This window comes from Drosophila simulans, chromosome 2R (assembly GCF_016746395.2).
Source record: "Drosophila simulans strain w501 chromosome 2R, Prin_Dsim_3.1, whole genome shotgun sequence".
NCBI lineage: Eukaryota > Metazoa > Arthropoda > Insecta > Diptera > Drosophilidae > Drosophila > Drosophila simulans.
The window spans coordinates 20,876,582-20,896,734 of record NC_052521.2 but is presented as its reverse complement, the minus strand read 5'-3'; the positions used below and the strand labels follow the sequence as shown (position 1 = coordinate 20,896,734).

The window sequence follows — 20,153 nt, the reverse complement described above, 5'->3', positions numbered from 1 at the left end:
CATACCAGCATACAAATACACACGCTCCTTCTCTCACACCACCACACACGCATACACACTGTTTGAAGGCAAAACCGATCGAAACTACATCAGAACATCTTTAACTGTAGCAATTAAGTATTCTATTTGATCTACAAGAGTGGCATGGAATCAAGAACGCATTCTGCATACTAAAACTAAGACAGCAAAATGGCAAGAGTGAAACAGAGTAATTTGGCAAGTGGAAACGCATGGAATGGAACACACGCACATACCACACAACCACCCACACAATTCAAAATGGCCGGCGTCTGCAAAAATATATTTATTTATCTATTGCATACGAAAGAAACCTCCCAAATTAGCCCATTGTTTTTGCACGCCCCACGAGAATTGTATGCTACCACAATCACTAATTTCCTGCGTTTTTCTCTCTTTCTTCCCCGCTTCCGTTCCGTTCTCGCATTCCGCATCCGGCATCCGCAGTGGTTAACTGGAAGCTGTTTCCGTTCTAGTGAAAGTGTGAAAATGCAGCCGCATTGGGGGAACGTTTGAAACTGGCACGCAGACGTCACTGCCATCGAAATTGGAAGAAGTGTTTGCAGCTTAAAGTGTTTTTAGCTAGAATTTATTACTATTATACTCTGTACGAAACCCTATTGATTTGTTGTTAGTTCTAGCCGCAGCTAATTCTAATTTAATTGCCTGTTTGCTGAGTGCAACGCAGCAGCCGAGCAAAGTTGTTATGTTCAGTACGCGCATATATTATGTAATCTAATTTAATGCAAAATGCAATCAATTTTGTAAAATAGTACATATAATTCTGTAAAAAGTTCATCTACACACGCACGCACTTTCGGCAGACAACCTAAATTATTCTTTGAGCCACAAATCAATCGAAAGGAAATTTAATAATAATCCCACTTTCCAATGTGATAAACATATATAATTTGTACACTCTACTTAACAAATATTTATCGTTTCCTGTTGGGAAAATGCTAGAAAGGTGGAGAATCGATAATAATACTTACCTTGCCGCACTTTGCCTGCAGAAAACTCAAATTATTCACTTCATTATTGTATTAAACTTGTTAGAAGCCTAAATTCTAAAGAAATTCATCACTCTACGTTTACCTAGCCTAATGCTCTTTTCATGCAGCAACAAAATGTAATAGCTAAGTTTTAGTTGTAGTTAACTGAACATCGTATAATAGATGAAACTGTAAATTTATCACACACACAAAAGAAACAAAAGCTAAGTTAAACAATAAATATACATAAAAAGATTTGAACGTACGAAATGGTGGATTTCTGTGCTTCTATGCCAACTGGAATACCGAAGTTCCTGAAAGTATGCTATGGAATATGACCCTGTGCTACAATTGAGTACAACGAAGTCCACAAGTTAAAAGCATAGGTGATAAAATATATTTGCAGCAAGTACAGTTCCTAATCACTATCTTAGAAAGTGACACAGCGCATTACCAAAGGTCCAATCACCGAAAAGTAGAAAACCTATTCAATACGAACGAAGAATGAAGGTAGGGCAATCTCCTGGCAAGTCCAGCATGTGGCCGGGAATCAGCCTAAGGGGCCTTTGTGCCGGCGGGCATTAGGTAGCGATTGTAGGTGGCCAGGTTCTTGACCAAGGCGGCCACGGATAGCATGCACACCATTCCGGCGGGCATCAGTTTTCCGGATCGGTTCCAGCGAGCGCCCATCAGCCCGGCCAGGAACAGGGAGGTGCCCAGCTGGAGCAGGGGCCGAGGCGTGTCCTGGGAGTTGAGGTGGGCGCCATAGCCGAGCAGGGCTCCGAAGGCCAGACCAGCACCCAGCGAGGGAATGGAACCTGGAATGCAGGGCGTTGCACAATCGGCATGACCACAGTCATTGGGCTGGTCACTCACCCGCCTTGGCGAATCCCATGACTCCTCCCGCGGCGACCGTGGCTGCGTACACATATCCGAACCAATCCACCGGCATTTCGATTTATTTTGATTAAATTTCGGTTTAACCTTTGTTTTGGTGAGAAGTGGAGGTGTTAGTATGACCCTTCCTGCCTTAGTGGAAAGAAGATCCGCTCCGCAGCGCACGAAATTCAGCCATGTGGCAACACCGCTTGGCGGTCATTTTGAATTACATTTGTGCAACGAACTTCCGAATCAGAATATTCATTGCAATGTTTAGAAAGTTCGTTGGGCAAAGATAAGTAAGTTTAATAATGTTTGCATTACAAGTGGATCGATTGTTCCCCTAATTTAAAGAGACATTCAACACATTTATGTTTTTTTAGATTTTCTGCATTTCTGTCTGGAATTTTATTTCAAATTCGTAGCCAACATATTCGTGAATTTTAGTATAGACGACGGTGACGGTGTACACGGCGAAGCGGTCGTCTCCGACCACCACCTCCATTCTGGTTCCTCTGGTTGACACGCCTCTCGCGGCGGAGCTGGCGCCTCAGCCTGCGCAGCTGACGCCTGAGCCTAATCTCCTCTTGGCTGCTGCTGGATCCACTGTCACTGGGCGATGTGGGCGTAGCTGGTGGAGTCGGGGAAGCGGGCGTATCGGGAGTAGCTGGCGAGGGCGGTGTATCAGAAGGTGGGGATGGTGAGGGCGGTGTTCCAGACGCTGGGGATGGGGAGGGCGGCGTTCCAGCCGCTGGGGATGGGGAGGGCGGGGTTCCAGCCGCTGCAGGTGGCGAGGGCGGGGATCCTGCCGCTGCAGGTGGAGCGGGCGCGGATCCTGCCGCTGGTGCTCCTGCCGCGTAGGCAGTTGCAATTAGGGCCAAAAGCCCAAAGGCGATAACGAATTGGGAACGCATCTTCAGCTCAGTTTGTCACTAAATGGAGTACTGTGTGGATGGTGGTTAAAATCCGAGTATTTATAGGGATGATCCACTTGCTTCGCTTTAATTGCCGAATCTGTGTTTGCTTTGAATGTTTTAGAGTACGCCTTACATTCTCGCCAAAGCAAACAGATTCAACTCAATAAAAAGACGAGACTATCTTCTCTGTAAGCGCGAAAGCTGTAGATGGCTCTGAAAAGTTCTAATTCGTTAGTAATTAAACAAAAGGCTTTTTTGGATTGGCTGGCTCAATGTATTGTTAGCATGTGTGCAAACACAGCACATTGTTTATTAAATAGATGAATATGTATTGTTTCGAACAGAAAGCCACATTTAAATAACCTCTAAGCTTAAATATAGATTAAGATGGCATATTGTACATAAAGAATGAATTCTCACTAAAAGAAAACCTAAAAAAAACTCCTATTTATCACTTTCATTTGCAAATTCCTAATCGATTAAGTTTTTATCTGGAATTATGTTTGGACCTAGTCCAGTTCCACTTAATCAACTAAGAGTATATACTGTAGCCTCCTTCTTCTTTTCCAAGCCTTGAGTTTCTAACAATTCAATCTAAGTGATTTCACTTGTTTTTAAGGTGCCAAGTTACCAACTCCCCACCTGAATTGTGATAACTACGATTGTTGCTTTTGTGTATGCATTTATTTCTTAATTTTGACAATTTCATTGTTCGATAGGACTACACCGACGGCTTATCCCCTACGTTGGCGCCTTCTTTCAGCACGTCTCTCCTGGCGTCTCTCCTGCTGCCTCTCCCGGCGAATCTCCTGCCGCCTCTCTTGGCGCCTCTCCTGACGCCTCAGCCGGCGGAGCCTGCGAAGCCTGCGCCTCAGCCTGTCCACCTCCTCGCTGTCGGAGCTCGAGGAGGAAGAGGACTCAGTGGTGTTGTCGCTGGACGTGGAGGGCGCCTTGGTTGTGGCAGTCGTCGAAGAGGTGGAGGAAGTGGGCGAAGTGGAAGAAGAACTGCTGGGAGTTGAGGACGAACTCGACGGAGTGGAGCTGCTGCTGGACGGAGTTGAGCTGGAGGACGAAGAGCTGGGCGTCGAACTTGAGCTGGAACTCGACGGAGTCGATGAACTGGACGAAGTGGGCGTTGTGGAAGAGGACGAGTCGCTCGAGGATGAGTCGCTTGAGGTGGTGCCACCATAGGCGGTCGCCACGAGGACAACCAGACCGAAGGCCACGACGAATTGGAATCTCATCTTAAGCTCTGTCTGTTGAACACTGTACTCAAGTACTGTACAGCCTCCGGATCTGAGTGGGCTATTTATACGGCGTATCTGGAGGGGATTGGTCCAAAATCTCAATCCGTGCGTGGTCTACATCTTAGCATCTGGCACGTGGCCCAGTGTTTTGCTGAAAACGTCTGGAAAGCTGGAAAGGTTGTTGTTGTTAAGTTAAACATTGAAGCAGTTGTTGATTTTTTGAAACAATCTACGGCACAGGCACTCAACAAATATACTTTTTGACTAAGAAGTGACTATGGAATAAAGTGGCTATTAGGTAATGTGACTATTCTGAATAAAATAACTTAATACAATAGGAACAATCAGTTTATATGCTAGGAAGGGAAGTTTTAGATTGTGTCCATTATGGCCAAGATTCTTTCAAGTTAACTTTGCTAAAATGAAAGCTACAATACAACCATAGTCACTTCGTGTTCTATCTTAAGCAGCTTATTATTTAGAGAGAGAACTAATCATCAATAAAAGTGATATATTGCTTTAGATCACCTAATATTTCCTTAATATTAAATGTTCTTATTTTAAACATCCTCTAGGTTAAGCACTTTCTTCTTGTGCCGTATTGGCACATCCAATAAAAATACCACTGCGCAAATAGTAGCTCCATTGCTAGATTAGACAAATATAGGAACTTTCCACACCTTGTTCAACAAAACACTGCCGCAAATACCACATGTTAAGATCAAATTTAGACCACGCACGGATTGAGATTTTGGACCAATCCCCTCCAGATACGCCGTATAAATAGCCCACTCAGATCCGGAGGCTGTACAGTACTTGAGTACAGTGTTCAACAGACAGAGCTTAAGATGAGATCCCAATTCGTCGTGGCCTTCGCTTTGGTTGTCCTCGTGGCGACCGCCTATGGTGGCACCACCTCAAGCGACTCATCCTCGAGCGACTCGTCCTCTTCCACAACGCCCACTTCGTCCAGTTCATCGACTCCGTCGAGTTCCAGTTCGACGCCCAGCTCTTCGTCCTCCAGCTCTACTCCGTCCAGCAGCAGCTCCACTCCGTCGAGTTCGTCCTCAACTCCCAGCAGTTCTTCTTCCACTTCGCCCACTTCCTCCACCTCTTCGACGACTGCCACAACCAAGGCACCCTCCACGTCCAGCGACAACACCACTGAGTCCTCTTCCTCCTCGAGCTCCGACAGCGAGGAGGTGGACAGGCTGAGGCGCAGGCTTCGCAGGCTTCGCAGGCTCCGCCGCCTGAGGCGTCAGGAGAGGCGCCAGGAGAGGCGGCAGGAGATTCGCCGGGAGAGGCAGCAGGAAAGACGCCAGCAGAGGCGTGCTGAAAGAAGGCGCCAACGTAGGGGATAAACCGTCGGTGTAGTCCTATCGAACAATGAAATTGTAAAAATTGAGAAATAAATGCATACAGAAAAGCAACAATCGTAGTTATCACAATTCAGGTGGGGAGTTGGTAACTTGGCACCTTAAAAACAAGTGAAATCACTTAGATTGAATAGTTAGAAACACAAGGCTTGGAAAAAAAGAACGAGGCTACAGTATATACTCTTATGGAGCATCCTAAGTAAATAATTTTACAAGCTAGTTGGTTGATCCAGTGGAACTGGACTAGGTCCAAACACAATTCCAGATAAAAACTTAATCGAGTAGGAATATAATAAATGTGATAAATAGGAGTTTGTTCTAGGTTTTCTTTTAGTGAGAATTCATTCTTTATGTACAATATGCCATCTTAATCTATATTTAAGCTTAGAGGTTATTTAAATGTGGCTTTCTGTTCGAAACAATACATATTCATCTATTTAATAAACAATGTGCTGCTGCTTGCACACATGCTAACAATACATTGAGCCAGCCAATCCAAAAAAGCCGTTTTGTTTAATTAGTAACGAAATGGAGCTTTGTCTTTTGGCCCTGGTTTCCTAGCCGGAGCATCGCCTTCAGGTACGTCAACCCAGCCGGCTGATCCACGCCCACTTCGCCTAGAGGCAGTGGATCCAGCAGCAGCCATGAGATGACCAGGAAGCGTCGGATTGGGTCCAAGGACATTGAGGCTCTCAAGGACTTCCGTTATAAGCAGCTTATGGACTGGCGAAACCTGCGAAATAAAGTGAGCTGTTGATATATTTTGTACGATTTTGAAACTACGGTGTTCCCAAAAAATGTCTTTCAGACTGTAATGAAAGCTATCTCGTGTTCGCTTCTAATATTTTGCAGTGAATCGTAAACACTGGAATTAATTATCTTTAGTTCTAAAGCCTCGTGAGTTTATTTCAAAACAAGGTTCTGCATACTTTCCGGGCGTTCTTTGTGATAAAAATAAACGTTGGGAATTCGTTACTAAGATTGTATGAAGCCGAGGCACTAGTTCAGATAGCACCAAATGGGTTGGAAGAGCTAAGAAAGATTTCTGGTACCATGCTGTGATTCTGTGGAGAACTGAAAACATTTCTCTAATAGTGTCTGAAGGTATGCTACACATTTCTTGGGACCATTGGGTTTTCATATAAACAGTTTAATTGCCTTGAGTTACAATGTCATGTGAGTTGGGGCTTCCCATTTCAGCCCCGACGGTTCTGCTGGCGCTTGCGCTGCCTCCTCTCACGGCGTCTCTCCTGACGTCTCTCCTGACGTCTCAGACGACGCTGTTGGCGACGACGCCTCTCCCTGCGGTTCCGCTTGGAGGACGAGGAGTTACTGCTGGAGCCGGAGGATGAGGAGTCGCTCGGGGATGTGGACGTGGTCGGCGCTGCGGAGGGCGAGGTTGTGGAAGGAGACGGATTGGTCGAGGATGAGCCAGTTGAGGTGCTGGGGCTGCCAGAGGTGGTTGATCCCGTACTTCCGGTGCTGCCTGTACCCGTGCTCCCGGTGGTGCCCGTGCTTCCGGTGCTGCCAGTGCCCGTGCTCCCGGTGGTGCCCGTGCTTCCGGTGCTACCAGTGCCCGTGCTCCCGGTGCCCGTGCTCCCGGTTCCAGTGCTCCCGGTGCTGCCTGTGCCCGTGCTCCCAGTGCCGGTAGTATCGGTGCCCGTGCTCCCGGTGCCCGTAGTATCGGTGCCCGTGCTGCCGGTGCCTGTCGTGTCAGTGAGAGCATAAGTGGTTGCCACAAGGGCGATAAGACCAAAGGCCAGGACGAATTGGAATCGCATCTTTAGCTCCGTCCGTTGAACACTGTACTCAAGTACTGTACTTTCCCTGCTTTTAATTAGGGTATTTATACCCATCGCTCACAATTCTTTTGGTCCATTTTCAGACTGTGTGTTTGCTCCGAATCGTCATTAGCCGCACGTGGCTCAGTAGGATATTCTTGAGACTATATTGCAGATGACTATCGAAAATAAATTTGTTTGAACAAGTCAACAATGGGTGAATTGTGGATTTGTTAGATCTAGTTTATTCTAAGCAAGTGTGCAAACACAGGCAGCTCGGGTATTGTTTTCAGTTCTGCTGAATAGCTATTCAGCCATTCTATCAGTGCCTTAGCACTCGGCCTTATTTAAATAACCGCAAAACAGATGCGTGTTTGGCTCAAAGAGATTTAGAAGGATGTATGAAAATAAGATAGCAACGCCTTGAACGCAGTGGACTTAGAGTTTTACTAAGGTTCAAGAGAAAGGCTTATGGCGGGATGACTACAGCACGTACTGTACTTTAGAAAAATGCTTATCCATCCGTAACACATATACATATACGCATGGCTCATAAATTTCTTATATCCGTACGCATTTTTAAGGTTATGCGGTAAAATCAAATCACAGCAAATTATGCACAACTATTTAATGAATGAAGCTGTATTAATAATTATTAAGCTACCATATACAGTTCTGAGAAATCTATGCAATTTTTCAAAATATTTTCTCAACGCAATTTCAAATCGAAGCGAAACGAAACGGTCACACTGCGTAACGGTCGCACCGCGAAACGTTGCCACCCGGCTCGTAAAATACCAACGCAGCCGCTCAGTGGTATTCCCGCCTCGGCCGCGCACTGGCCACACCAGCCACCGCCTTCGCTTCGCCGCCCGCCATCCAAATTCGATTCGTTGGTGTTTTTCGCTGCGCTTGTGTTCGTGTGTTCGCGTTGGCGCTGTCATCATCATATCGCATCGCTCCGCTCAGAAAACCGTGCCAATTGTCCGTTTTTTACCTGCCAGCGAGTGCGTTTCAGTTGCCCGCCAACCGGCCGGAGTCGCAAATTCACGTGCACCACTCTCCAATTGGACGAGTGCCTTTAAAACGGTGCAACAAGTGGTTTTTACAATTTTTACCAGCGTTCAGTTCAAAGTGCCTAACAAACACACACACATACGTAACCTACCTGACCAGCGCGCATATGTGTGTGCATGAGTGTGCGAGTGATACAACAACAATACAATAGCAGCAACACAGCTACGAAAATACCTAACTGCTTTCGTCGCAGTTTTTCTGCAAGTGTATGGGTTAATTGCGCCGAAAAATGTTAATTAATTGAAGCCCAATTGGAAATCGCCAGTGACGAGAAAAGCTGAAACTAAGATCTGAACGCAGATCTGTTGAGAAATCCCAAACGCGAGGATCTGTATCGCGTGTGTGTCAATCGGTTTAAATATAGATCAGATCACAAGTGCACTTAAACAAACAGAAGGGAAAGAGACAAACAAGTGATTAACCGACAGGTAATTACAGCTGCTCTTCTTATGCATATTTTGCTCGTTTTCTCCGCCAGATATTATTCGCGTCTCCTTTATTGTTTTTACCTTTCTTTAGTCATCGCATCGCGCACTTGCCCACTCGTTCGCTTCTAATAAGACTCTTCTTTTTATCGGTGTGGCTGGAGTTTCTTGTTTTGCCACCCATACAACCGCACGAATACCTGTACAGCAAACACACACACACGCACACAGTATTGGCTGATTGGAATGTGTGTGCTTTGTTGTTGCCGTTCTCAATACATATTTGTTGTCAACGGTTTCTGCTTATCAATTGGAAAGCACGAACACAACTACACCTGCACTTCTTATTGGCTTGGGCAGCCCTCCTGTTGGATAACAATAATGAGTGGCAAAAATAGTAATATGCACTCCTGGGAGCTGGCGCTTTTCATTTTCCATTTCCGCTGCACATTTGTACCTTTCTTTCTGTGTCAATCACCTGTTCTGCAGCGCTGGCACTTTTCACATGCCAATCGGCGGCAAAAAGCAGAGGCAGCAACAAACAAATTACAACGTGATATATATAGCCCTAGTCCCGTCGAGGTGCCAACTTTTGATCGCCAACTTTTGATTCCCACCGAATTCCATTCGAAAAGTCCAACCAAATCCCATTGTGCTCAGAGTCTTATTTGCACTAATCCCATGCAAATTCCAATTGGCGCGTTCCCATACAGTCCAACATCGCTAGATTGAAAATCCTCTGACGATTTCTTTAGATTAGCTCTTGTCAAGCTGAAATTGGTCATGAATCTTTATATATATATAGAGCAGATCCTATCCTTATTTACCTTTCGATTCTAAGTAGTGATTGTGGTTTAGCGAATTTTCACTGTTTTCGGTCACCGAATTTGGCGGTTTCGAAATTCTCAGCTGGCAACACTGATGCCAATTCGCCATGACGTGGACTCCTTCTTTCGCCGCACAGTCAGCTGGCTGAATTCGCCGGTGTTTATGTTGTGGGCGCAGGAAGCAGGAAACTGCCAGTTGATTTCAAACTTTCAAGCGGCGCGCAAGGACATGCCGCAAGGATACGGAAGTCGCAGCTCCTAGGAACGGAAGCAACTCCTTCGTACGTGTTCCACTCGCTTGAGTCTGTGCTCCTCAATTATTCACGAAGCAAAACAAAGTTTATGGCTCTGCAACTGCCCGCCGTTGCCTCGAATATTTTCAACTAGTGCAAGGCGAGCCACAAAAACAATGCAATGGCATGGGACAAGTGTCGAGATAGCGAGTGAGACGCACATAGCGAGCAGGAAAGAGAGAGCGAGAGTGGCAAAGTGCAAATGTATTAAATAAATAACGAAACGAAGCTGCACAGAAAGAAAAAAATCATGTTGATTCATAATCTTATGACCATCGTAGAGTAGAGTAAAAGTGGACAGCATGCCTAAAGATTTTGAGTAGCGCAAACCCGAGATGAAAGTTGAGTTCACCTTGTTTCTCTCAGTGTCATCTAATATGTGCCTGCGGTTTGGCTAGTTTTTGCCCTGCCTCTTGCTTTTGGCCGGCTTTCTTGGCGCATTGCATAAGTGTTGGCCATTTCACCTCACTCACGCTCTCCTCTCCCTCCTCTTTCTTCCCGCAGATAAGCAGCCAACGTGACGTACTCGGGCGGATTAATAATTGAGCAGATAGCGGATAGCAGCTAGCAGATATCAGATAGCGGATAGCGGACACAGCAGGCCCAGCAATGGAGTCCATGGAGTACGAGATGGCACGCAACATGACGCTGCTCTTCTTCCTGGAGCGGCTGCTGGACAAGGGCGAGCCCCGCACCGTCCACGACCTGTCCTGCCAGTTCGGCAACAAGGAGTTCACCAAGGAGATGCGCCAAATCGCCGGTGGCAGTCAGTCGGGTAAGTTCGCACTAACTAAGCCAGCACTTAGTACCTACGCTTCGCAACTAGCGAATCCATATAGCCAAGATGCAACTGAAATACAAGCAAGAGGCCTGCTTTATTGATTGAATTGAAAACAGCTCTCTTTAATCAGAAAACTGAATCGAATAGAGCCAAGGAAAGTGCGCTGAAAATGCCGTGGCATTCAATTCAAACTCTCATTTGAAATGTCGCCAGCCGAGCCTGGGAAATTGGAAACGTGTGCGGTGGAAAGCGGCAGTGGACAGTGGACATTGGACACTGGACGGTGGACACTCTTGTTCGGCTGCGGAACATACATATACAGTACATATTTGTGCACCTGCGGGTTTGCGTTGTTCGTCACAGTCACAGTCGATGATTGTGTTGCTCATGTTGCCTTCGAGTGGTCGGCGTCCAAGTGCACATGTCATTGCCGTTTCCATTTCCAATTGCAGTTTGCCGTTTGCCGATTGCCAGTTGCCGCAGGCGAGTCAGTCAGTCAGGCCTCCTCATTTTCCATCTCCCGGCTGATCTCAATGCCAAAAACCACAAAAACATGCCAAGGGTTTATCGCCTTTCATTGCAGCCGCCAAGCTGCAATCGATAATGCTCCACCCTTGTGTTTTCCACAAGTGGTATGGATATGGGTATGGGTGTTGGTTTACAACTGGTCTACGAAAAACAGGCAAAGATTCTCGACACGTGTAGTACTTCCATTGACAAGTCGGCACATGGAAAACTCGGGCCATGCTGTTTATCAAAATGCACGGTTAACTAACGCGAGCGACTAAAAATAGAGGCAACAAACAACTTTCGGTTTTTATAAATAGCTACCACTTAGTTGAGAGTTGGGAGTTGGGTGTTGGGAAGGTGCAATGCACTTTCCCTCGAGGCGGAGATATGTGAACACATTTGTTTGATGTTCTCACTTGTAAGAGGATGAGGGGGGGTTTGAAAAAGAGCCACAGGAAATGGCACGCATTTGTTTGCTCCGCACCTTGGGGATTAATAGCAAATCATTAAGCTACACCGAATCATCATGAACTTGAGTTTATGTGGTAATGGTCTTATGACATTGCTAATTATAATAACAATAAGGATGTACTGTATAATTATATGACCTTTTTTGCAGAAAAAGAGTCAAAAAATAAAAAGTAGTTGACCAAATGGGGAATGTCCTACCTTCCTGAACTCGTAGTGAAATTCCCTATCGAGTGGTATCCCCAGCTTGAAATGTTTGATTTTGACCATTTTTTGCAAAATTTGATGATGTAACCCCTTACAAAAAATGCGAAAAATGGTCAAATTTTTTAATTCTGAAAATCAGCTAGAAAGTGATAGGGATCTTTAGTGTAAGTAAAAAGCTGCACAAAACGGTCATTACTTTCGCTGGGCGATCGTTTTTGGCCAAGTTATGAGCAAAGAGCTGTTGGAGAATATCAACTTTTGGCCATAATCGTCTTTACGACAATAATTGCACATACTGCTCTTGCTTTTCACACTCCTCGACGTCGACTTGGCTAATTGCAACAAGAAAACAAACATCTAACAAAATGTTTATCACATTAGTTGATTTTTTAGCCATGTGCGTGACTCTGCCGCCAAGACAAATGGTGTTTACCTCGGGTGAGCAACATTTTCGCCGAAATACAATAGTTTAGTCTGTGACTTAAAGCGCTGGCTTTACTTTTGGCCCAGAACGCAATAGACAAGTTGGGGAAAGTTCAGGGAAATACGCGGCTAGCACGCAAATCGCAGCTGGATTAGAAGAACAGACTGGGAAAATGAATTAATGGAATGGGAAATGTCAAGGTCTGGCCTATAAATAGAGAAGAGTTAGTTGCGCATTCCCGAAATTGGATGTTCCAAGTAAGGAAACATCGAGCCAGCGACAAGCAGTTCCTTGGCCAATGGCATTTCGACCCATTTCGGCCACTAATCCCGGTTTTCAGGCCACCCGGGGGACTGACCTAAAATCCCACAAACATATCTAATGCCTCTTCAATTTTGTCAACGTGTTGTTTGCCCAACTTATAAGCCGTTAAGGCCGATGGGCAGCATTTTGCACTCCGCCCACAATAGACAGCCATCCAAGTCAGCCATAATGTGGTTTTTGGCCAGGAACGGATTGGGGGGTGGCGGAAACTTTGTAATAGAAAAGTGTCGATTACGTGACAAAAATGTTCAATTGAAATTTCAATAAAATTGCATGATATTCTGGGGACTGGAGACCACATCCATTTGTTGCTTCAATAATAAATGGAGGTGTGTGTGTGCCACCATGCATATTCCCCGGCGATTGATGAGGGTTCTCTGGTGGGGCAACATCTCCGGGAAATTAACGTTGAAAGCAATTTTCTAGCCTGGCGGGGGGAGAAACTCGAACTGCGTTTATTGGGTTAGACAAACAGTTTGGAGAGTTTGCTAAACTGAACTGAAACTCGTTAATGGTGAGCTTAAATTTCGCTGCTAATTTAACGGCCTGCCAGAAGTAAACACGACCATTTAGCCCAGTTTATCGTTATGCCATTTTGACTTGCCAGCGGCTTTGAATAATTGCACACACAAGCAGCTGGGAAAAATGGAAAAGGCATTCGCACCAAAACAGGCCAAGCCTTTTGCGAAGGTTCGCAACTGTTTTTCTCTGTGTGTGTTTATTTTTTATTTTTTTCGCTTTGCGTAATCGATTGCCAAAGCAAACAAAACACACGGACAGGCAAAAGTTGTCAAAGCAAATGAAATAAATACTTAAGCTACACAGAAATCAATTTTGTAACTAATGGCTGAGTTGGTGTTCATTCCGCTATGCGAAAAGTAGAAAATCAAGATAGAGTGTTGTCTGAAATTCCATGGAATACAGCCACAAAAACTTAGTTAAATAACTTACTTGAATTGATTGCTGCACATTGATTATCAACTTTTAGCAAAAAATTGAATAGATTGCCAGATCGATACGCCAGCTAATTTCGCTCGAACCTTTTGCGTTTTCGCCACGCATTTGAATTTCTGACATTGTCGTAAATTTAACGATTTTATGTCGAGCGGAGGAAATCCTTTAACGCCTGCCAGCCGGTGCTCCCACCACCTCAAACCCCTTAACCCTTGAAACCCCCGGAAATCCACCAAGGAAATACCCCCGTTGAAGCTCCAAATTTCCCGGTATTGCGTGTGTGCAGCCAAGGTCTTTATGCTTAAGTTGACTTTCCTTCTTTCCCAAAAGCAAATGGAACTCGCATTGATTTTTGACATTAATCGCAAAGGGCGAAACATTTTGTTTAAGGCGAAAGTGAGTGTGGCAGTCATTATTTGCCAACTCTGTGCCATTTGTTTCTAATTGATCGCTAACCGTTTTGACAGCCAGGACGCTGTGATGAGGCGGCACTAATGAGTTCCTAATGAAGTCACGACCCTGGGAGCGTTCTACATCGGAGGATGTGGAGATGGCCCCCCAAGTGAGTCATAAAATCCGGAGTTTACGGCCAGACGTAACCCTTTACCTGGCTGCTCGCCACTTACATTTCGATTCACAACATCCCGGGGAAATGGTTTCATTTCATTTCGTTTCGTGTCTTTTCGTTTTACGTTTTCTTCAATAAGCGGCAAGGCATAAATATACATAAATTTATGGCCAGTGTCCTCGGTGCATTTGAAAATTGCCACCGCAAAAAAATGTGTCCAAGTGGGTCGAGCCGTAAAATGCGGCAGTGCCGCCCCCAAAGACCCCCAAATCCGTAACACCTGCTCCACATCCACTTTGGCGGGCGGCGGGTGGCGGTTGGCTGGCGGGTGTTGCCAAAACAGTTTGCTTGCCAAGAATTGCGGCTAAGCACACAGCCGCAGGCAAATACAAACACAAAATATTCAAATATTCAAATATTAGCCCGCCAAGTGGCCGAGTTGTCTATATATTTGAGCACATTACATTACATATTCTCGGGCTGGGCGGACGCCCTCGGTAAATATTAATATTGAAATGCCATGAACTTCGATTTGTTCCACAAATTTCAATTTCTCTAAGTAAACATAAAATTGAATTACGCTCGAAAGGATTTGCCGTTTTTTTCCGCTCTCCCGTGCTTTGGGCGGTGGAAATTACTAGCCATTTGTCAGTTTTGTGGCTCATTTGGCAGCCGGGCATGGGGATGTTTGCCCAGGGATTACCCCGCGATTGACTAACCAAATCCGTTGGCAATCCAGCTTAGCATTCATGTGTACCTAGCAAAATGCCAGTCCGACTGGATCAATCAGTGCTCTCGCTTCCTTATGCGACTTTACAGCCGAGTTATGTCAAATGCAATCGAATTAATTCATGTCTGGCATCATGGAGCCAAATTCGAGTGACACGCAACAAAACCTCTGATCCATCCATCGCTGCGCGTTGTCTTGTCACGTCATATTACCCAAAACCAAACAATGCCGAGCACAACAGATGGCTATGTGGGCGGGGGGAGGGAGGGTGCTGCTGCTGGCACAATGGGACACATGCTCATCGCATTCCTACCAATTGCGGATGATGAGCTGGAAGTGGGGGTGGAGGTGGAGGTGGTACTGGAAGTGGTGGGTTGGGCTGGTCTGGTATGGATGCCCCGTTTTGGGAAGCCGCGGCGGCAACTACGAGTATGACCTGATTTATCAAATAAATGGTTCGCTAGCTCAGTCAGTCGTTTCCACGGCCTGAATGCATTCACTTTTCATTCGGTTGGCACTACACTGAGAACAACTATGTGGAGTGGGAGCTGCTTCTCAATACTAAAGGTATAATAATATAATAATTTATAGTTGAAATGAAACATATTTATTCTGCCAGTGCAACATGCACAACGTCAAATCTCCGGCAGAGTTTGCCTCATTCATGCAATTGTAAACTAACTTTGAATCCAGAAACTTTAGCCAACTTTACAAACCAAATCAACAGCATAGAAGCTGGCAGCACAAAACACTCATGATTATTCATACGTAGACATCTCCATATGTACATGTGGCACATGCGGATGGATGTGCGCCCGTCATTTGATGGTTATGCGATTAAACAATGTTGTTAATTATGGGAATCCAGGCACATGCTTCCCACTGATACAATAAGCACGAATCGTAGAAAAGTTTTCACAATCCAGTTGTTGAAGTCGGGAGTTGAAACTATCTAGGAATTAACCAACTATGCTACAATGAGGTTCTTAAGTAATCTTGGCGCACTTTGCGAGTTGACAGATTGAAAGTAAATTAATTACGCCGGCGTAGCTGCAACACTTTTACTGCATTAGCCACTCACTAGCAGCAGTGGGAGCACCCTCTAATGGCCACATAATTGTAATTGACATCTTTGCTCCGGCGATTGACAGGTCTGAAGAAGTTCCTCGCCCAGTACCCGGCCATATTTCTGGTGGACGGCGACTACGTCCAGGTGAACGCCTATCAGCACCACAACGCGGACGATGGCGGCTGCGGGGGCAAGCGGGATTATATCCAAGAGGCTAAAGACTACTTCAAGAACAAGATGCTGCAGTACGGAGCGGCTGCCGAGGTGCCCGTTCGCAGTCTGCTGGGCCACCGGTCGCAGGCGTCGCCCCAAGTGCGTCACATATCGGGTGAGTTTGAAATAAAAACGGACGGAGGTGTTCCCAATCAAGGCTGCCACTCAAAACTAATGGAGTAAATGCGAACCGACGGGCATTAAATCGATTATTATGAACAAAAGCAAAGTCTTTATTAGCATTTAAAGTGGCAGTCTATGATTACTTAAAAAACTTCCTTTAACCCACGTCATTTTCCATGCAGGCCAGCACATCAAGGAGTTCACCGACTTCCTGATGAAGCACACGGACACCTTCAAGGTGACGGACGACTACGTGATGCTGGTGGGCTGCGAGAACATGACGGATCTGCCGGCGCGGGATCGCCTCCACCTGCCGCAGTCGAACATCGATACTCGAGGCACACAGCAGATGCTGGACTTCTTTGCGCAGTGCATCGAGGTCAAGGGACCGTTACTGGTGGACCAGTTGTTCCACCTGCTGACCACCAACTTCCCGCAGGACCAGTGGCTGCGCATGTTCAAGACGCCGGGCGACCTGAGCTCCTTCCTCAAGCTCTTCTCCGACTGCTTCCACATACAGGCCAATCTAGTCACCCTGCTGCAGAAGCCCAAGCTCAGCGACACGCACATCCAGCAGGCACAGGCTCAAACCCGGGAGCAATTCAACGCGCTGAACAATAACAATAGTGCCGGCGTTCGCAAGCAGGAACCAACACCTGGAGGTGGAGGCGGTGGAGGTGTCAGCTCGGTGCAGCAGAGACTGCAGTCGCCGGCACTGCGGAGTAATGGTCACACGAACAACAACAATGGGAGCAATGGCAGCAACAATAACAACAACAACAACAGCATTGCGTGCCCGAATTTCAAGCTGAATGCGCCCGTTTCGAATGTGATGGGTGGACAGAGCCAGGGGTTCGGGCAGCCCAAGTCGGAGCCCAGCTCTGGCTTCGACAGCTACGTGCCCATGTCGGAGCTAAAGCTGGAGAACCTGTGCGAGAACAACTATCCCAGTGCGAACACCTGCTACGGGCCCATTAACAACTCCAGCCAGCAGGCGCAGCTAGTGCAGACGCAGCAGCAGCAGCCTCAGCAGGCGAAACAGAATCCGGCGGAGCAGCGTTTGAATAGTGTTAACCAAACGCTGAAGCAACGCATCAACACCCTGGTTATACGGACTCTGGCCGAAAACCTGGAGAAGGACAAGCAATCGCTGGCCAACCAGCAGGGCGGGCCCATTTCCCCGCACGCCAGTCCCGTGCATTCCATTGCCAATTCGAGTTCGAACCAAAATGCCGGCAGTGCTGCAAATAACGCCAATAGCAACTCGAATGCGAATCCGAACAATGCCAACCACTCACCTAGTCATAGTTACTTCGTCGGTGACACCTGGAAGATAAAGGTGCTGCAGAACACCACGGTGATAGCGAATGTCAAGCAGTCGGTGTTTGTGACCGACATCATACTCAAGTACGCGGCCAAGAACGAGAGCATTGTGGTGTCCCTGGACTGCGAGGGCATCAACCTGGGCCTGAAGGGCGAGATCACCCTGATTGAGATTGGCACAACGCGGGGCGAAGCCTTCTTGTTCGACGTGCAGTCCTGCCCGGCGATGGTCACCGATGGCGGACTGAAGACCGTGCTGGAGCACGACCAGGTGATCAAGGTGATACACGACTGCCGCAACGACGCTGCCAACCTGTATCTGCAATTCGGCATCCTGCTGCGGAATGTGTTCGACACCCAGGCGGCACATGCCATCTTGCAGTATCAGGAGAGCGGCAAGCAGGTCTACAAGGCCAAGTACATATCGCTGAACTCGCTGTGCGAGCAGTACAACGCCCCCTGCAACCCGATCAAGGATCAGTTGAAGCAGATCTATCGCAGGGACCAGAAGTTCTGGGCCAAGCGACCCCTCACACGCGAAATGATGCTGTACGCAGCGGGCGATGTCCTGGTGCTCATCCACGATCAGTTATTCGGCAACTTGGCGCGGCAGATCAAGCCGGAGAATCGGGCTCTCTTCTCAGAGCTGTGCACCGAGCAAATACTCATGCAGATCAAACCCAACGAGGTCAAGATACGCAAGAAGCAGCGCAAGGTCAGCACCGAGGTGTCCGATCTCAAACAGAAGCTGGCCCAGACCAGCAAGAGCATTGTGCTCTCCAATCGCGAGATTCGCTTGCTGCGGTAAGTAGTGATCTATATTTCAATATGACTCATGTTAATCGAAGGTCTTCTAACTTACAGCTATATGGATCTGACAGAGGATGAGAAAGAGCGCCTCAAGGGCTACTACAAGGTGGCGAAGAAGCTGGAGAAGATGGAATCCGCCGGCAATCCCAGCAAGTGGGTTCAATCGATTTCAAATCAAATAGCTATCCAACTGACAACTCTATTTGTGCTTCCAGAGATCAAAGTGACTCAGAGGATGAACCAGAGCCGAACGAGAACGACGCCTTTCCCAGTTTGGATTCGGTGCCCTCGGACAACTCGCTTTCGGGTACATTTTCGCCACGCTTCAGTTCAGAGCCACCTAGCCTCACTGAATCCATGCAAATGCTGGAAGAGATTCTCCAGAACAAGTCAATGGATCGCATAGCCCGTATTGACAAGCTGGAGGCCATTCTGACGACTGCCACCTCGCTGCCATGTGAACAAGTTAGTAATGAAACTGAATAGTTGGTTACACCTCCTTTAATGCTTTTATTCCTGCAGATTATAGCTTCTAATTCTATGCAAGAGCAATTGGGTTCGAGCATTGCGACCACCGAGAATCTACAGATTATACGCGAGAAATCCAAAAAGTTAGTGCTGAATATGGGTGTCTATATATAATAACTCATAAAATGTCATGCTTTCAGCATAAAGAACTGCAATTGCCAGGGCGAGCGGAGTGTGACGCCCATTCTGCGAACGACTGACAAGCGTGTGGTGAAGCTCGTGGACTCCGAATCGCAGACCCTGAGCACCGGCGACGTGGTTATCACCAAGATCTTCTTCCAGGACGAGCACGAGCGGGCCAAGGAGGCGGCCCTGCTGAGCAACTCGCCCGCGAAGCGTGTGTCTCCCACATAAACATTTCGACCTTCGAACTATGATGATTCCTAACAAACAAAGCGCAGACGAACTACGTATTATTATTTTGTTTTACAGTTGAGGGGCTTGGCCTTAAGTCCCCCGACGTTTAACGACTTTGCAATAACTTTCATACCCTATTGAGAAGCAATATATTTTGTGCCTAGATGTTGAACATTGCAATAACAATAATATATGATCTAGCAATTGTTAACTACTCGCCCCGGCCCCCCAATCCTTTTATATAACAATCGACAAATCTTGGCAATGCAATCTTACCGAATCCCTCTTCTCAGAAAATGCCTACGGATCTGAGATTCTGAGTGGAATTCGATGAGCAGCGCCCAACAGAACTAAAATTAAATCTGCGTTGGACCAATGTGTATTAAATCGTAAAGAAATTATTAAATGCAGTTTTCTAGAGGTTTCCTAATATCTTTGTCGCCATATCGGAAGAGAACTTATTGTATTTTAACCATAATATTTTATAAACCGAATCGATTATTCAACTCAATTTAAGTTTAACCAAACAATCTTCTTAATTAATATCCAATTGTGTAGTCAATCTAAGTAAATGAGGAGAACTAATTGTAATGAAAAGAATACTGAAATGGTACGATTATAAATTATATATCTAATTGAATAAACATGTATATACCAACATTACAGAGGACTTCCGCTTTCTTTTCGCTTTTCTTTATTAGACACCAAACACCAAGAAGATAAAAACACTTATAATTCTGTGCGCTTATGAGTAATACAAGATAAGATCTCCAAAGAGCAGTCACAAAATTTTGGTTATCGCAGTTGGGCTGATCTATCACATAGAACAAGCGTTTTTAAATAGTAGTATAGATAGTTAGTAAATAGTGTATTTTATCTGAGAAGAAATATTACACTTATTTGTCTTTCGTTTGAAATTATGAAATGGTGCT

At 46.2% G+C, this 20,153-nt stretch overlaps 5 protein-coding genes across 11 annotated transcripts in view; 2 read left to right on the top strand and 3 right to left on the bottom strand.

Moving 5' to 3' along the window:
* Positions 1-1,275, top strand: part of LOC6735932 (venom metalloproteinase 3) — a 44,535-nt gene extending 43,260 nt beyond the window's left edge. For all 6 annotated transcript variants that reach the window (XM_039291362.2, XM_039291366.2, XM_039291365.2 and 3 more), the window contains one exon: positions 466-1,275. Coding sequence is in view for 4 of the 6 variants with exons in the window: in XM_039291366.2 (XP_039147300.1) it covers positions 466-494 (29 nt within the window). In the remaining 2 variants the exon portion in view is untranslated. The remainder of the gene's footprint in view (positions 1-465) is intronic.
* Positions 1,276-1,384: 109 nt separating this feature from the next.
* On the bottom strand, positions 1,385-2,047 carry LOC6735931 (transmembrane protein 14 homolog). Its single transcript, XM_002082805.3, has 2 exons — positions 1,887-2,047; positions 1,385-1,828 (listed from the first exon to the last, which is right to left on the bottom strand). The coding sequence occupies exons 1-2, from the start codon at positions 1,960-1,962 to the stop codon at positions 1,566-1,568; spliced, it is 339 nt and encodes a 112-aa protein (XP_002082841.2). The 5' UTR covers positions 1,963-2,047; the 3' UTR covers positions 1,385-1,565.
* Positions 2,048-2,257: 210 nt separating this feature from the next.
* On the bottom strand, positions 2,258-2,848 carry LOC6735930 (vegetative cell wall protein gp1). Its single transcript, XM_002082804.4, has one exon. The coding sequence runs from the start codon at positions 2,801-2,803 to the stop codon at positions 2,333-2,335; it is 471 nt and encodes a 156-aa protein (XP_002082840.1). The 5' UTR covers positions 2,804-2,848; the 3' UTR covers positions 2,258-2,332.
* A 3,713-nt stretch (positions 2,849-6,561) lies between these two features.
* On the bottom strand, positions 6,562-7,280 carry LOC6735927 (sericin-1). The gene has a single exon (XM_002082801.4). The coding sequence runs from the start codon at positions 7,208-7,210 to the stop codon at positions 6,626-6,628; it is 585 nt and encodes a 194-aa protein (XP_002082837.3). The 5' UTR covers positions 7,211-7,280; the 3' UTR covers positions 6,562-6,625.
* A 754-nt stretch (positions 7,281-8,034) lies between these two features.
* On the top strand, positions 8,035-19,884 carry LOC6735926. Of its 2 annotated transcripts, none has more exons than XM_016181284.3 (8): positions 8,035-8,715; positions 10,337-10,607; positions 15,950-16,195; positions 16,386-18,330; positions 18,391-18,489; positions 18,552-18,801; positions 18,859-18,947; positions 19,005-19,884. In XM_016181284.3, the coding sequence occupies exons 2-8, from the start codon at positions 10,442-10,444 to the stop codon at positions 19,216-19,218; spliced, it is 3,009 nt and encodes a 1,002-aa protein (XP_016029284.1). In that variant the 5' UTR covers positions 8,035-8,715; positions 10,337-10,441; the 3' UTR covers positions 19,219-19,884. The 2 variants fall into 2 exon arrangements, with proteins under 2 accessions (XP_016029284.1, XP_016029283.1); XM_016181283.3 differs by lacking the exon at positions 8,035-8,715 and adding an exon at positions 9,753-9,820.
* Positions 19,885-20,153: the final 269 nt, after the last annotated feature.

Coding starts and splice junctions, on each gene's coding strand:
- LOC6735931 (XM_002082805.3), bottom strand. CDS start 1,962: ATGCCGGTGGATTGGTTCGGATATGTGTACGCAGCCACGGTCGCCGCG. Junction 1,829..1,886: donor CATGGGATTCGCCAAGGCGG/GTGAGTGACCAG, acceptor CCTGCATTCCAG/GTTCCATTCCCTCGCTGGGT.
- LOC6735930 (XM_002082804.4), bottom strand. CDS start 2,803: ATGCGTTCCCAATTCGTTATCGCCTTTGGGCTTTTGGCCCTAATTGCA.
- LOC6735927 (XM_002082801.4), bottom strand. CDS start 7,210: ATGCGATTCCAATTCGTCCTGGCCTTTGGTCTTATCGCCCTTGTGGCA.
- LOC6735926 (XM_016181284.3), top strand. CDS start 10,442: ATGGAGTCCATGGAGTACGAGATGGCACGCAACATGACGCTGCTCTTC. Junction 10,608..15,949: donor CGCCGGTGGCAGTCAGTCGG/GTAAGTTCGCAC, acceptor GGCGATTGACAG/GTCTGAAGAAGTTCCTCGCC. Junction 16,196..16,385: donor CCAAGTGCGTCACATATCGG/GTGAGTTTGAAA, acceptor TTTTCCATGCAG/GCCAGCACATCAAGGAGTTC.